Below are 15,182 nucleotides of genomic sequence, written 5' to 3'. Positions count from 1 at the left end.
CAGTGTAAAGGATAAGTAGTTGGAAAGTGTTGCAACAACAGAATAGTATAAAATAACTGAGCTTTTAGGACTGGGAAAGTAATTTGTAATTTCTGATATGAATTTGTTTTAGAATGATGATATTTCATGGGGGTGAAATGCTTGGGTGAAAAGAAAGATCCAGAGTAAGAGTGAGACAAAAAGAAAGTACTTTCTTCATTCAGAAACTTTTCTGCCTGGAAATTGTGATGAGACCAGGACTGGTGATTTCAGCTTCAGCTATATAATGAGATGCAGGAAAGAGCTATCAATTTCTTTATGAATTCAAGATTTGAAAAAAGAATAATCCTGTAAATTTTATGACAACAGAATTTCATGTAAATGTTTTGGTTTAAAAAAAGAAAGTGAAATTTAATGTAACATCGATACCTTATACTGGAAGGCAGTTTTACATAATTTTTGTTTCAGTTTTGATATAAGATGTTACTTTGTTCTATTTCCACATTTCCAATCTGAAAAATTTGCTGAAACTCTTTTCCCCAAGAGATTCTTTTAATGCATAGGAGAAATTAGTTTCAAACTAGCGTTTTCAAGTAGCTGAAAAATTTCTTTTTTATAAAAAGTCTTGCCTAGAATGCGGTATAGTGCAAAAGCAGATGTTTGGTGCTTCATATCACAAGTCAAAGATTTTTTTTCATGAGATCGTATCAACCAAAATAAGTGAATATAAGTTTTTTGACACAGGCTTGCACCTTGCACTGCGTATTGAAGTTATTTTCACAATGCAGACGCCTGGGAGAAAATAGATGTGTCTTTATTTCCATTTTACACCTGTTCAACAGAATCAGAGTCAAAGCAGTTGTCTCAGTCTCTTGAGGCTGGCACTGCAGCGGAAATAGAGCTCACATTTAGGCTGATTCACAAATGTCAACAAATGACAGCTGCTCAGCTGCAGGACCCATGACCATGTTTTCCCCCGGCTTGTCTCCACAAAAGCTTGCTTCATCCTGGTGGTGACACATGGCAATATGTTGAAAGGTACCCAGAAGCTGTGAGAGAGTCACAGTGCTAAAATGAAAAGAGCTGGAAAAGTGGAAGGTTTAATCTTTGCAAGGCCTTCATTAACAGTGTAATCCTCCTTGGACTTTCATTTCCAGGAACTTCACTTCATTGATGCTTCACTTCATTCATACAGGAGTGCTGTATAGAGCATAAACCGGTCTTTTATTTGCATAGTGGGTATGGCCAAACAATAAATGAGGAAAATTTTGTAAGGGAATGGAGTTGCTTTGTCAAATTTACTATTCTTAACCTCATCATACTTGTCTCTTGGTGCACACAGCTCTCACTCTGTAAAAGTTCCCTCATTAGCCATCCCTAAAACATTTACAGAGCATCTAAATAATTGATACAATTTATGGTTTTATTGGTGGGAGCTATTAAATCCCCTTATCCCAAACAACATTAGAGAGGAAGCTCTGCAACATGCAGTAAAAAATGGAGCAGCTATTTAAAGAAAGAAAAGGGCAAGAAATCTTATTGTGCTTTCTGAATATGATAACGCTGAATGAGGCAGAGTTTCCAAATATCCACTTATAAAAGTGCTGCAGAGTAAATGGAGCCAGTGCGGTGCCAGGGTTACAGGTCTTTCAGAGGAATTTTCACAAGGTCTAACTTTGAAAAAAAAATCACCAGTATTTTTTCATTTCATACTTGGTAGCTTGATAATGTAAACTCTGAATTTGTATTGTTACTGCATATCTTGTGTTCTGTCCTGCAAATGAAATTATGCAAAAGGTGGCAAATGCTCAGGTAACAATCTCTATTATATAGGCTTGTGTGGGGTAACTTCTGTTATTCTGCTCTGTTCTGTTTAGGATTACATCAAGATACTAGTTAACAGAGATGATTCACAGGCTTTATCTAACCAAAGGTGGCATATATCAAGCAGAAATATATATCTAAAAGATATAAAAAACAAAATGAGTCAAAAATGGTCTTGGTCAAAAATGAGAGACTGCCATTTTTAGGGTACAGTTTGTTTGAATATCGCATAGATATCTACCTTCCACTTAGAAGCATTTTGTCCTAAAAATGCTTATTTCTTACCATTAATTTAAAAAGCCACATATACATACCATGTTTAAGTTAGGTGAGACAAAACCTTCTCCAAAAAAATCAGGGTCTATACTCTCCTATATAGTGACAGTAGTGACTATGGAGTATGGAGCATGGATGTGGTAGTTAGGGAAGCTAGAGATACAGTATTGTTTGATAAGTCCTTACCAAAACAGATGATGTAAGCCTTTTAGTTGAGCAAACATATAAGTTTTTATGCTATGCTATGATCTGGGAAAAAAACATAGCTGATAATGCCATTTTTGAGTTTGGTGGAAGAGCCGCCCAAAGCAATGGATGCACCTATAATATCATGAAGTACTCAGCTTTGCAGACCCCAGCTCCAATGAGCATGTCACTCAGCAATATTTTTAACTGAAAAGTAGATGTGAAAGGTTCCTTGTACAGTGCAAAGGGAAAATAAGAACCTAGGAATGAGATGCACACTAGAGCCTGCTGAATGGAGAGTTTCCTATGGAGTTAAGTGAGAAATGGCTGAGGAGCTCCTAGAAAAAGACATTTCATTGACATATGAGACACTGCAGTATGAAGCTACAGCATCTGGTAGGCAAGTGGTTATAGCATTCATCTGCAATTTGCAGATCAAATTCACATCCTTTCTGTGCTCATCTCACTGAGGAAATCATTCAAGCACCATGAAATACTCTGTGATAGGGCCTTCTCAATCCCTGCATGTATTTGAGACACAGAGACAGAGAATGACTTCATATTCCACTGTTTAAGATTTGCATCTAGGAAGGGGAGACTCTGTTCCCAGTCCCCAAGCAAATGCATTTTTAAGTGTTTTCATACAAGTTGGAACATCTTCAGCAGGGGTGGTTGAGAGAGCTCCATTTCAGATCAGTCTGCAATCTGGTAGATGGTAGATTTCCTAGTTGATGAAAGACACAGGTTAAAGACTTTGCATTGCACACGCTTTAGATATCTAAGTGCTGGTGTAAAATCTGGGCAATCACTTTAGGACTTCTTTGGAAATGTGTACTAGGTGAGGCCCTCCTACACTTGGTGTAATAGATCAACATTTCCCATGCATAGAGGCGTGATGAAAAAGTCTGGCTTCAGAAAATTGCATGGGTTTTTAGGCTTTTAGCAGCATAATTCTGTACAGACTGGGGATACATAGATAAAATCACATAAAGTATTTTAAAACAAAGGGGTCAGCCTTCACTCATTGCAGGACTTTTCCATTTATTTATTTTTAATATGTTGTTGGAAGTCATTGCTTTCTATTTTCCCATTTAAAGCTGTGCCATGGTATGGCAATGGCTAAACAGTAAAGCAAGCTATGTACCTGCCAAGTATATTGTGATCCTCTGATACCAGCCCAGCGGGCTGGAGTTAAAATAATCCAGCTGTCTCAGCAATTGTGTGGATGCCATTTATGGCAGCACTGTGTAAGTGACAGGAAGGCTAACTCAGGGCTTCCTTTATTATTTTGCCCTCACTGCTATATCCCCAATAGGACAGGATTTGCACCGTCAGAAACGCTGATTCTTGTGGCTTCAACTCCCCACATTGTGCTGTCTCTGGCAGCACAGTCCAGCTGTTTATGCATGTCTAATATGTCTCCTAAGGGCATTTGTAAAGGAAAACAAGCTGATCCTTCAAGGAAGGTAACAGACAATCTAAACTCAGCTGCATTTTACATGAATTCCAGTGACTTGATTCCTACTGCGCCTCAGCCTGTGGCACAGAGTGTCTGGGACGTTGTCGAGTTTTCACTGGGTTTCACAGCTGCTCAATAAATATGTAACTTGTGAAACTTTCTTATGAGTGGGAGGGACAAATGCATACCTGCTGTGTATCTAATTGAAAGGCACAGATTTATAGTGTCACCTTAGCCTGCTGAGTCCTCCTCTTCCATCTCAGCCTATGCATGTTGTATTGTGGACATTGCAGAATGGAGCTGCATGATAGGCTTAGCTACTGAAATTTATGTTACAGAATCACGGAATTGTAGAGGTTGGAAGGGACCTTCGGAGATCATCTAGTTGAACCCCCCTTGCCAAAACAGGTTCACCTAGAGCAGGCTGGACAGGAATGCATCCAGGCGGGTTTTGAACATCTCCGGAGAATGTTCCAGTGATGCAGGCTGAATAACAGCACTTGGGTCCTCTAAAATGTCCTGATCTGTGTTCAGGATGTGCAGGACAGAGCTCTGTATTCTTTCTGCCATGCTTTAAATGCCAGTTCCTCTGCTCATGTTGCTTGCTGGAGCACATAGTGCAATATAATCTATTTGATGTTAACAAAAAATGTTCTACAGATTTTGAAAAGTGATGCTATTCAAGCACATGGTAAATAGGAGCAAAATCTACTGAAATAGGTGTGCTTCCCTTCATCATAATATGGTAGCCATGACCATAAGAGCAAGGTCATTTTGAATAGGTGCAAAGGGTAGAGATGAATTTTTCCAAGGTGGATATTGGGTCTCCTAAGCATTGGAGTGTTAGATGCACAACATATCCTTTTCTGCTCCCTCTTCAGACCTCTGCATGTTTTGACTGTATTGGAATGTTTGGCCTGCAGGGTATTATTCAGATGTTAAGTACGTTTGATTATAATTTTTCAGGGTTTAGGTATGATCCATTTTTCTTATCTTGATTCAGTTGTATAGTGGTGCCATTTCAGGTGACTTTCAGTATCTGAGACATCTTCAGAAGACTGGTTAGTATGGTACTGGAGATTTGTGCTCTGCTGGATGTCGTGGTTTAGCAAATGGAGTCTAGGTCCCAAATGTGACAGTATGTGATGTGATATTTAGACAACTGAGTAAAACTCCACGTGTGTCTATGCTTACACAGTGGTTCTAAGCTCCTCTTTACAGACATGAAGATGAAGAAGCATTATTTGGGTGTTATTCATCTCTTCCTAGAGAAGACGTCTAAAATTGTTTGGATGCATTGCATCCTAGAAATGCCTGTTCCTCCTCATTCCTTGATTAATTTATATCTAAGTACTTTAGGCAACTAGCTCACGTATATGTTGTAGATATTAAAAGTCAGATGATTTTAATTCTGCCTTGGATGTAGTACCTGATAAACAGAAGAGACAATCTACTGTTGCCTAATCTTAAGATCTCTGCTTAAAAACTGCAAGACTACAAAGAGAGGCAGAGACCAAATACAGCTATGGAGAACAATGTGCCTTTGATATGCACAATGCATAGCTCATTAATTGGCTACTGTTTGGCCCGGTGTGAGTAAGATGATAAAAATCTTGTGACATTGCAGTGCTGTAATATATCTGATTTTACTGTGGACCAGTCTATTAAATCAAAATAGGCTTTTACTAGAAGAGAGGCATCTGGTATTTGGGTATTTGTAGCAGATATCTATGAAGATTTATTTTTCTTACAGAGTTGTTGGATAAAGGTCAAGAAACTAGGATCTAATATTTAATTAGTAAAGTCCTATCAACCCATAGGATACAGTAGCCTGAGTTTACTTTGAGGTTATGGATACCAAACACAGCTAATTAACCAACAGGATAATTGATTCATAAAAGATTAAAAAGATGTTAACTATAAGCTTTACTGATTTGCTTTTCAGTAGGTATTGTATCACGCCCTGTGTTTGTATTCTTTCTAGTAAGCTGTGATTGTGACTATAAGAGTACTTGTATTTTGTTAGACTAACCCTAATTCTTCTCCTAAAGGCAGAATCTCCTAATCTGTGCATTCTTTGCAAACACATATTTCCATTAATAGTTGGATTATTTATTTTTTATAAGTCTATAAACTAAGAAACCAAAACACAAAACAAGAAGAACCCCATCTCATTGAACAACTGGATCTCATGCTGTGCAGAAATGTGTTTATTTTTTTACATCAATATCTTCAGCTTATGAAGAAGTTTGAAATATAACATGCTGTGTCCTATTTCTTTCTAGGTCTCCTATGTAAAAGCTATCGACATCTGGATGGCTGTGTGCCTCCTCTTTGTCTTTGCTGCGTTATTGGAATATGCAGCAGTCAACTTTGTTTCACGGCAGCACAAGGAGTTTCTGAGGCTTCGAAGAAGGCAAAGAAGACAAAACAAGGTACTGCTACTCTTTACTTGGGGTGGCTGAGTCTGCCCTGACATGCAGTTGATTTCTCATCTCAGTTCTTGCCCTTGCAGGAGAGTCTCATTCTAAAGTTTCCTTTTGAGTGATTTACTCCTTGATAAAGAGCTTATAACTAGCTGCTGAGTTTATTTGAAGTTTATGAAGTTATCAATAAATGTCAATAGATCGGTCACTAATTCCAAGAATTTTATTCTCTTCTTGCAATTGCTGAGGCAGCTGTACCTTTACAAATACTGTGCTACTATGTGGCATCCACCATTGGAAGCAATGAAATAGATAGAGGACCAGTATTATTTCCTTGACATCATCCAGATGTGCTGACATCAGCACATGCCTAAAGCCTGTCTTTTCTGGTGCTGCCTTTGCTAGTCATGCTAAAATGGGAGATTACTTAGGGTAGCCTATTGCAGAGTGATTGGCAGTTCTGCCCTCACTTTTAAACCACCAGTAACTGCTGTCTTTCCCAGCTGAAACCAGGAAACATGGCCACTTTAAGAAAAGAGAAGGATTAACAGATTTTCCTTTCTAGATTCTATTTCAGAGTTTGTTACTAATACAGACTTCAAATTTTGAACAAAGGGCCTGTTTGTGAGTATCATTATCACATCATTTTATACCAGTGACTGAAATATAGAAGAGATGCTTGTTTTTAACCTAGATGTCAGTCTAGAAATATTTTCAAGAAGTCTGTCTGTCTTTCTTGATTTTTACTTTGGTAAATGGAAAGACAAATCCAAACATTAAGTTGAATTTTAGTCCAGTTACGATCATTCCCATGATTATAAAGATTTCACCCTTCCTGTATCTATGATGTCACTGGTTTTCAGTATCAGTAGAAACATTTAGGTTTACTCTGTACATATGCATTTGCCAGATGAAGTAAATATTCGCTTGAGCTGCATGAGTGCTTCAAGCCACAAATAATGGTTTCCTTTACAAGAGGGATGACAACAATGGTATAGGGCATTTTTGTTTTGACAGGTCTGTCTAATAAATGTCCTATAGCTAATGTAATATTTGATGGATGCTCTGGGAAACAATCCAGTGCTGTTCTCTGCTTTAATATTATTGTCAGGTGAATTGAGATTCCTGTTAAGATTAGATTACAAGAGACAGCAGAAATGCTTGCCCGTATGCAGGAATGCATGCCGGATGCACTGCCACTGGAAGCCTGTGTTTCCAAAACCAGCATGGCAACAGCAGAAGCTGCTGTATGGGGTCTGTAATTTCAGTTTTGGATACAATGCCTGCTTTAGAGATGAACAAGTAGGCAAGAAGCCACCATTGGTAAGTAGTAGTATTCAGGGGCATCACTCAAAAATTATGAGGGTTTGGTCCATGGAAGTGGTCATTCATCTGCTGTGGGAATGTTTTTTCTGGTGACTATTAAAACAAAGTTATTTAAAACCAAGTCACCAGAAGACCTCTGTTTATCCAAAGTCAGTCAGTACATGGATTCTTTGCAAAATGGGTAAAGCCCTAATTAAATACAAGGCAATATTCTGCTGGAGTAAGAGACACCTATCCATTTGCACAGGCCTGTTTTCACTTTACCTATGAATCTGGTTGCATGAATTTCAAAATAGGGAATAATGTCACTAAATCCATCTCTTTAGGAGATGTTTTCTGCACCTCTTTACTTGAATTTGTCTCTCACAATTTTCTCAGTTTATTTTGTGCCTTGAAAGTGATTCACGTTGTTTTGCATGATGGTCTTCTCTAACTGAGCCATTCTTCTCTTTGCGTGTTTTGTATGTGTGTCGTTGTGTTGCCGCTGTGCTATTCTCATTCTTGCTGCTGCTATCTATGCTGACACTCTGGGGACAGGCACAGACTATGACTGCTGGGAATGAAAGCGTCGAGTCCGTGCGGCGCATGAATGGCTTGCGGAGCAAAGAGTCATCAGCTTACGGGACAGTGAATCAGATCGGCAATTCAAGTTTGAGGGTAAAACTGTAGTGAGAAAGAGAAAGCAAGAGAGAGTTTTAGTATATGTGCACCGATGTCATAAATCAGCAAAATGGATGATTTTGATGGCATCACTGGTAGTCTCTTGTATTCTCTTTGCTAAATGTCCCCGCAAAATACATAGAACTGTCCCCAGCATGAACAGCAGTTTCATGTTGTACATTCTTCTGGCCCATCCTTATGCTTGCTTTTTCCCATGCTTGATTGTGCCACCCCCATTCCAAACCTCCCAAGGAAAGTGCATGTGTATTCAGTAGCCTGGTTCTGTATAAATGCAAGGTGAATGGCGGGGACAGGAGCATAGGAACTGCCTTGAGACAGTAAATCCCACATTGTGTCATCTTTCAGATGAGCCCATTCCAACAAAATTTGGTATGTATAATGAAATGCATTTTTATTGGTATGTTCCTGAGCTGTCAACCTGCAGTGTTTCTCCTCGTGATGTCCTGAGCCCTGCTTAGTGGAGTATGAATAACTATGAATAAAAAAATGTATTTCATTGGTTTCTTTTTATTTGCTTGGAGAAGAGCCGTGTGCTGAAATCTTTTACACAGTGTAACGTGTAGCAGATCAGAAGCAATATGATAGCAGCTGATAGATCCAGATTACGGGTGAGTTGTGGAGGTAATAAAATCAGTGATGGAGAGAGAAATGAGCTTAGTGTGCAACTCACTGCTTGGTACTGGTGACTGAGAAATGAAATGTATTCATTTAAATAAAATGGGACCAGGATTTAAATCTTTCAGGGCTTGATTTCCCAGAACACAAACAGTGCCTGAGCAGCTTTTGAGCTGTAATGGGCCTCTGACTTTGATCAAGCTATGTAAAGTTATGTGATTATAAGATGCAGATGATTTCAGTGGATTTTGTACACTGTAAAGGGAATTAGTAGCATTCAAAATCAAAGGAAAAACCACAGTTCGGCAAAATTAAGATAGAGGGTTTGCAATGCAATAAATTGTTCACTTTCAGAGCTACAATATCAAGCAGTAGAGCCTTCGATTTCTGGATACTTTCTATTGTAGAAATAATCATATTTGCATATATACAAAACTGAACATAAAAAGAAAATATTCAGGGCCTCTCTAGAAGATATGACCAATATTACTGTGCTGCTACTGGAAAGCTGATGCCTTATAGCTACAAAACCAGTCCAAGTAAGTACTTAGTGTTGTGTGTCTTACCAGCACAAAGTGCTAGTAGTCCAGCTAAGTTTGTGTAAGGTATGGTTATCCTCTCTCTAAGGAAAACTTGCAGCAACCTTTCTTCTACTTTTGAATATTGTGTATTATGTGTACAGCCAGGGCACTACACAGAGGCTGCTGATTTCCCCTGGAGAACTCCCACCACAGAAGTGATGTGCACTTGAGAGGTGAACAGAGGAGACATACCAAGACAGAGGTTTCTGGAGCAATGTTACAATAGCTTCAGCTCGGTACTTTTTCTGCTCAAGAGAAGGATGTTTATGTGCAGGGGATAACATAGCTTGTGGTGCCTCAAGAAGCCTCACAAGCAGGGAGCTTGACTTGCTGAGGTATTGCTCACAAGAGGGGACAGTGCAGAAGAGGGGTGATTGAATATTTATACTGCATCGTTCAGTGCTAATCTGGAGAGAGAAAAAATAGGCCCCAAATCATGCCTGACTAGGAATCCTGGATTTTGCAGCTAAATCTACAAAGCAAGAAAAATACTGTTCTCAGTTTTGTAAGCATATGTCTCTGTCACTGCTTTTGTCATTGTTTCTGCTGGATCTTGTTCTAAGAAAAGCAAGTGTTGCAACCCTCAGAGCATGGCATGAAAGCACAACACACCTTAAAAGACCATCAGATCTCTTAAGCCAAAGATCAAATTGGTTAATGTTTCTCTAGGAAAGTCTGGGTTGTATTGTTGATGGTCCAGAAATCGTATTTACAGCTGAACCATTGACCTGTCATTGCGTTAGAAAAGATCTCACTGTCAGGACCTGTTGCCTACTTCCATACAGAATAAATCCCTACCCACCCAGGTAATCAGTGCCTCAACCTGTCTGCCTCCTCCATGCAGTTTCTGTTGGAGGAAGCATTCAATGCTTGTCCTAAAGATTCGTATAGTCTTCCCGCTCACGGTGAAATACACCCATCAGCAGCAATAGTTCACTGCTGAGAGAAGTGATAGCCTATTTATTGTATATCATGATACTATTTTTTGCATAGAGAGTACAGGCTGCAGAAGCCGTGAGTCTGATGGTACTGCAGATGTAATACAAATTCATTATATTAAAAACTAAATTTGCGTAATGCCAGATTACCTGAAAGAAAATAACTTCTTTTTAAAATATGATTTTTAATAATGAAAAAAGGCTTGCTTATTTTTCAAAATTGTGGGTTTCCAGGGAAGCAGAAGAACTCTGTTTACACAGGTTCAATCATCCTTTTTTGAAAATAGTAATTATTATGTTACGTGATCAGTAGTCAAAATGAGTCAAAGTACACTACTATTCATACCATTATCTCAAAGATGACTTCCTAAATTATATGTGTGATGGTTACCACTGTGACCAAGAATAGGGATTCAGTTTGGGACCATTAGTGTTAAAAGCAATACTTTATAGTTTGAACGAAAAACTGTGCAGCTGGAGGCTGTGACAGATTTTAATCCCATGTGCAGGGAACAAAGAACAATACAAGTAACAATGCTGCAGCCAGGGGGGTTCACATGCATGCAGATTAGCAAAGGGAGGCACAAATGGTGTTTTCAAATGAAAGAGCTGGGACTGAAACTAAGTGATTACAGCAGCAAAGAGTAACTCCACTAAGCAAAGGTGGCAGCACCTGGTCGAGTGCTCCAGAGAACTGCTGGTCTCAGGATGGAGCTGCCGGTGGAGAGATGGGTACTCCACATGCCCAAACAAAGTCATCGTGACTGTCAAGTTAATATAGTATTTCCATCTTTAAATGGAGAAGAGGTACGCATTGAGTAACACTGATTTTCAAAGGCCATCTCTGCCATTTTAATCATATTGAATCATATTGAAATCCCTCCGTCAGACCCCCCAAACAATTTTCTGAGATTTTTCTAGACTTGCCATTGAAAAAAATTCAGTGCCTTCAGCCTGACTTTGCCTTTAAAACACTTGGTACTACTGTCCCCGGTGGAAATTTTTGCCCGCTAGCCCCCATGTGCACTGCGCTCAGCAGGATGACGTGCACGCTTCGTCTTATGTAAGGTGCCGCATCATGTGAATAATGGAAGTGCTCAAGGAAAGCCCTTTTTGCTGAGCTATTTTTGGTACTCAGCAAGCAAGCTCAGGCACACGAGTTTCATTGCGAAAAATAGGAATCCGAGTCTGAATGGCTTTCTCTCTCGCATCTTGTTTGCTTAACAGATTAAAGAGCACATGGCTTCTGCTGTAGATAAAACACCCTCAAGATATCGCGGTTACTTTTCTTTCTCCAGGGCAATTGCATTAGCGCTTTAATGGAACTGTGCAGAAAAAGCCAGCAGAAGATAAACACACCAAAGTGATCATTTAGCTTGAAGTTATAGTCCCACACATGACTGCACAGAACCAGTTAAATAATAGACACAATACATTTCAACATGTTGCCTTGTCACCTTGTGACTTCATCTGAATGACCTTGTCTGTCTTTTTATGGTGAGCATGAATAGGCTAGGAATGGCCCTAGTTAACATCAGTCAAAGTATCTTTATTGTTTATTAAATGGACTTACTACAGTGGGTTTAAACATTTAAACAAAAGCATAATTTCAAACAGGAAAAACATCTGGATATAAATCCTTGGTCTAGCTCAAGGCACATGTCTAAAGAGACAGAGGAGTCTCCCAAAAAATAGTAACTTGTAGGAAAAGAAGCAATTCAGCCATGGGGGTCGTTTCCAACAAAGTTTATCCAGGTGGACAGACTAAGCTTTTTAGAAATGCAGATTTTCTGGTGAAAAACAAACACATTCAAAGAAACAGTGGAAGAGAGAAATTGTTTTTTTTAAGGGACTGTTTACAAATGTCGTGAAAGGTGAAATGCCATGAAAAGTGAAATTCCCTCCCTTACTGGAGGAGGGAAGGTAAAAAACGCAGACCAAGTATCTGTGTTTCACATGTTTTACAGCCTCAGACACAATAAAAAGATGGACTATATGGGGTGGATTTTTCACCCCAAACCAAGAAACAGAAGAGAAAAAGCATACTTATATTTCAAGGGAGAGAACTCTGAAAACCAAAAAAATTTGCGTATGTTAAACATTCTGTAATCAGAGGCAGACTAATTAATGGAATATGTAATACCAGTTCCTGAGAAAGACCTCCAAATATCAAGTGTCAACTATCTAGGGGTTAATTTAAACTGGTAGAGTACAAGTGCACAAGCTGAAGTAATAGAAGTAAATAACCAGCGTAGAGGCAAAGCCAGGACAGCAAAATCAAGAGAACAAAATTCATAGTTCTGAAAAAAAAAAAAAAAACCAAACCCAAAAAACCACCACCATCAAAACTCCACAAAAAACCCCCACCAATGCACAAAAATTGAGGACAGGGAAAAAATGCCTAGTCTAGAGGTGGTGGAAACCAGAGAAGTGGAGCACTGATGGGGAGTTGGTAAGGCTGCAGAATGGTGAACCTTTGTATTTGCTGAAATGATCAGAGCAGTGCAACACAAAGTATTCTGCGGGTGATAATCAAAACATAGGGACCAGGCACAGCACTAGGGCAGTAAGCAGAACATGATACAGTATAATGACTCATGTTGGCCAGCTTGCAAATACTTTAGCAAATTACTCCTTAATGTTAAATAAGATGTGAACAGGATATAAGCATTGGAGCACAAGTCTTACAAGAAGAGGCTGAGGGAGCTGGGATTGTTCAGTTTGGGGAAGAGGAGACTGAGGGGAGACCTTATCGCTCTCTACAACTACCTGAAAGGAGGCTGTAGAGAGGCGGGGGTCGGTCTCTTCTCTCAAGTTACAGATGATAGGACAAGGGGTAATGGCCTCAAGTTACGCCAGGGGAAGTTCAGGTTAGATATTAGGAAATATTTCTTTACTGAAAGGGTTGTCAGGCATTGGAATGGGCTGCCCAGGGAGGTGGTTGAGGCACCATCCCTGGAGGTATTCAAGAGAGGAGTTCACATGGTGCTTGGGAATATGGATTAGTGTTGGGTGGTGTGGTGGTGTGTGTGTGGGTTGTGTGTGGTGTGTTGTGTGTGTGTGGGTTTTTTGTTTGTTTGTTGTTTTTTTTTTCATTGGTTGGACTAGATGATCTTAAAGGGTCCCTTCCAACCTAGGTGATTCTGTGATTCTGTGATTCTGTGATTGTAAAACTAGGTTTAAAGAGGCTACAGAACAGTAATATCACAATATTTCAGATCTGGGATGACAAAATGACTGTATGCTGCACCACCTGGCACAGGAAGGATTGGAAAAGCCAGAAGGAGTACTCGATAAAGTTTTTTTTGTTTTCTCAGTAGTGATACTTTGCTTTAGAAACTCCCGGTCCTCTCTTGTACCTACCTAGCACGCAGCAGCTGAAAGGATCAGCTCTGAACTGACAAGCCTTGGGGACTGAAGTTTGCACTTCACTCAAGTGAGTTTGTCCTGGTAGTTACTCATGAACAGCAGGAAACACTCCAGAAATGAACTCTGCAGTTTTCCAGCTCATGAAAGGTGCTCTCCAGCTGGGTGCAAATGTCTCATTTTTTATTATACCTAGGGGAGAGTGCAAACTGAAAATAGGGCAGACGAAGCTAGAAAGAGCTAGGAAACAGTGTTCTTATTTTTGATGCTTTAAAGCGACATGAAGTAGCTTTTCAAGAACCACCTGCCACAAGCACAAGCTTTTGTTTTCCAGATTATTTTAGAAAATGGCGATTCTTTCACTGGATATGTTCTGGCCCACCTTATTTCACAGAAAAAAAAAACGCCAGTCAAGTATGTGTTTCATGATTTTTAAAAAAGAAGAAAGGGGACTTCAGGAGGAGTATGTTTAATGTAAACTGCCCCTACCTAAGACTCCAGAAAGAGAGTGAAAAGCCATTGCAGTCCCAAGATTTAGGCTTAGGCTGTACGAGGGGTCAAGGAAACAACTTTGCCCCGAAGTTGGCTCCTTTGTTCTTTCCCTGTAGATAGCTTATCTTTAGTCTCTCTGCCCAGAGTCAGGACCCGCTAAGGCTTGGTCTCAGGGTTTCTCACTGCAATGATGGTCAGGTCGTCTTTCCAATGAGGGTTGAAGACACCTGGGAAAGGAACATTTTCTGATCTCACGTTGCTGGGGGTCCATCATGACACTTCATATTAGTTCTGAGTTCTGTCCCAAGCTTCATTTTCAATAGCAGAGTATTTCAGCCTGAATAAACATAAATTAGTATTTCTGAAAGAGAATGAAAGGGTCGCACAGTTAGAGCCAAGCATAATGCAGGCTGAGAATACCCAGCACTGCTGTACCCGTATATTTCTACCCTGACTTGCAACTGTGCTCGCCCTGCGCATCTCCAGAGCATAGTACACCAGTTATATCAAATTACATGGTAAATTGGTGAGATGGGCAAGTGTTCAGTAGGATCCATGAAATGCATATTTACATCTGACCCAATTAATCCCATTCTCCACAGGGGATAGAAGCTGCTATTTGAACGTAATTAATTGTGAAGCATTCTGTAATGATGTTGTCCAAATGACATTGTGCAAAACCAAATTGTATTAACCAGACTGTTGAAACCTCACGCTGTCTCAAGGTCTGAAAAACTTCACGGGTTCCAGTAAAATCCAGTTTTTAGAGTACTTTTTAAAAGTGCTGTTGAAGCCATTAGTTTCTCCATCTTTTTATCCAGAGGGAAAAACAATACTGTTTAGTCATTTCTGTTCAAGTTAACAGGCATTGCTCATGGTGAACTGATCAGTCAGAGACTGATTCTGACACATTTAGTGTGATTTAATGATCAAATAAGTTCATTTAATTTCATCCACTGTTAGAGCAAGTTGCTATTTACTGTAAATATGGATATCTGTACTTGGGTATTTCTTTTGCTGGCTGCTTTTTTTG

General features: G+C 39.5%; 1 protein-coding gene across 2 annotated transcripts in view; it reads left to right on the top strand.

Moving 5' to 3' along the window:
* GLRA2 (glycine receptor alpha 2) overlaps positions 1 to 15,182 on the top strand; it is a 131,825-nt gene that overhangs the window by 97,110 nt on the left and 19,533 nt on the right. For both annotated transcript variants that reach the window (XM_074168785.1, XM_074168795.1), the window contains exon 8: positions 6,010 to 6,159. In XM_074168785.1, the coding sequence (XP_074024886.1) occupies positions 6,010 to 6,159 (150 nt within the window). The remainder of the gene's footprint in view (positions 1 to 6,009; positions 6,160 to 15,182) is intronic.

Source organism: Numenius arquata, chromosome 1 (assembly GCF_964106895.1).
Source record: "Numenius arquata chromosome 1, bNumArq3.hap1.1, whole genome shotgun sequence".
Classification (NCBI taxonomy): domain Eukaryota; kingdom Metazoa; phylum Chordata; class Aves; order Charadriiformes; family Scolopacidae; genus Numenius; species Numenius arquata.
The sequence above is the reverse complement of the archived record's forward strand: the minus strand, read 5'-3'. Positions and strand labels throughout refer to the sequence as shown.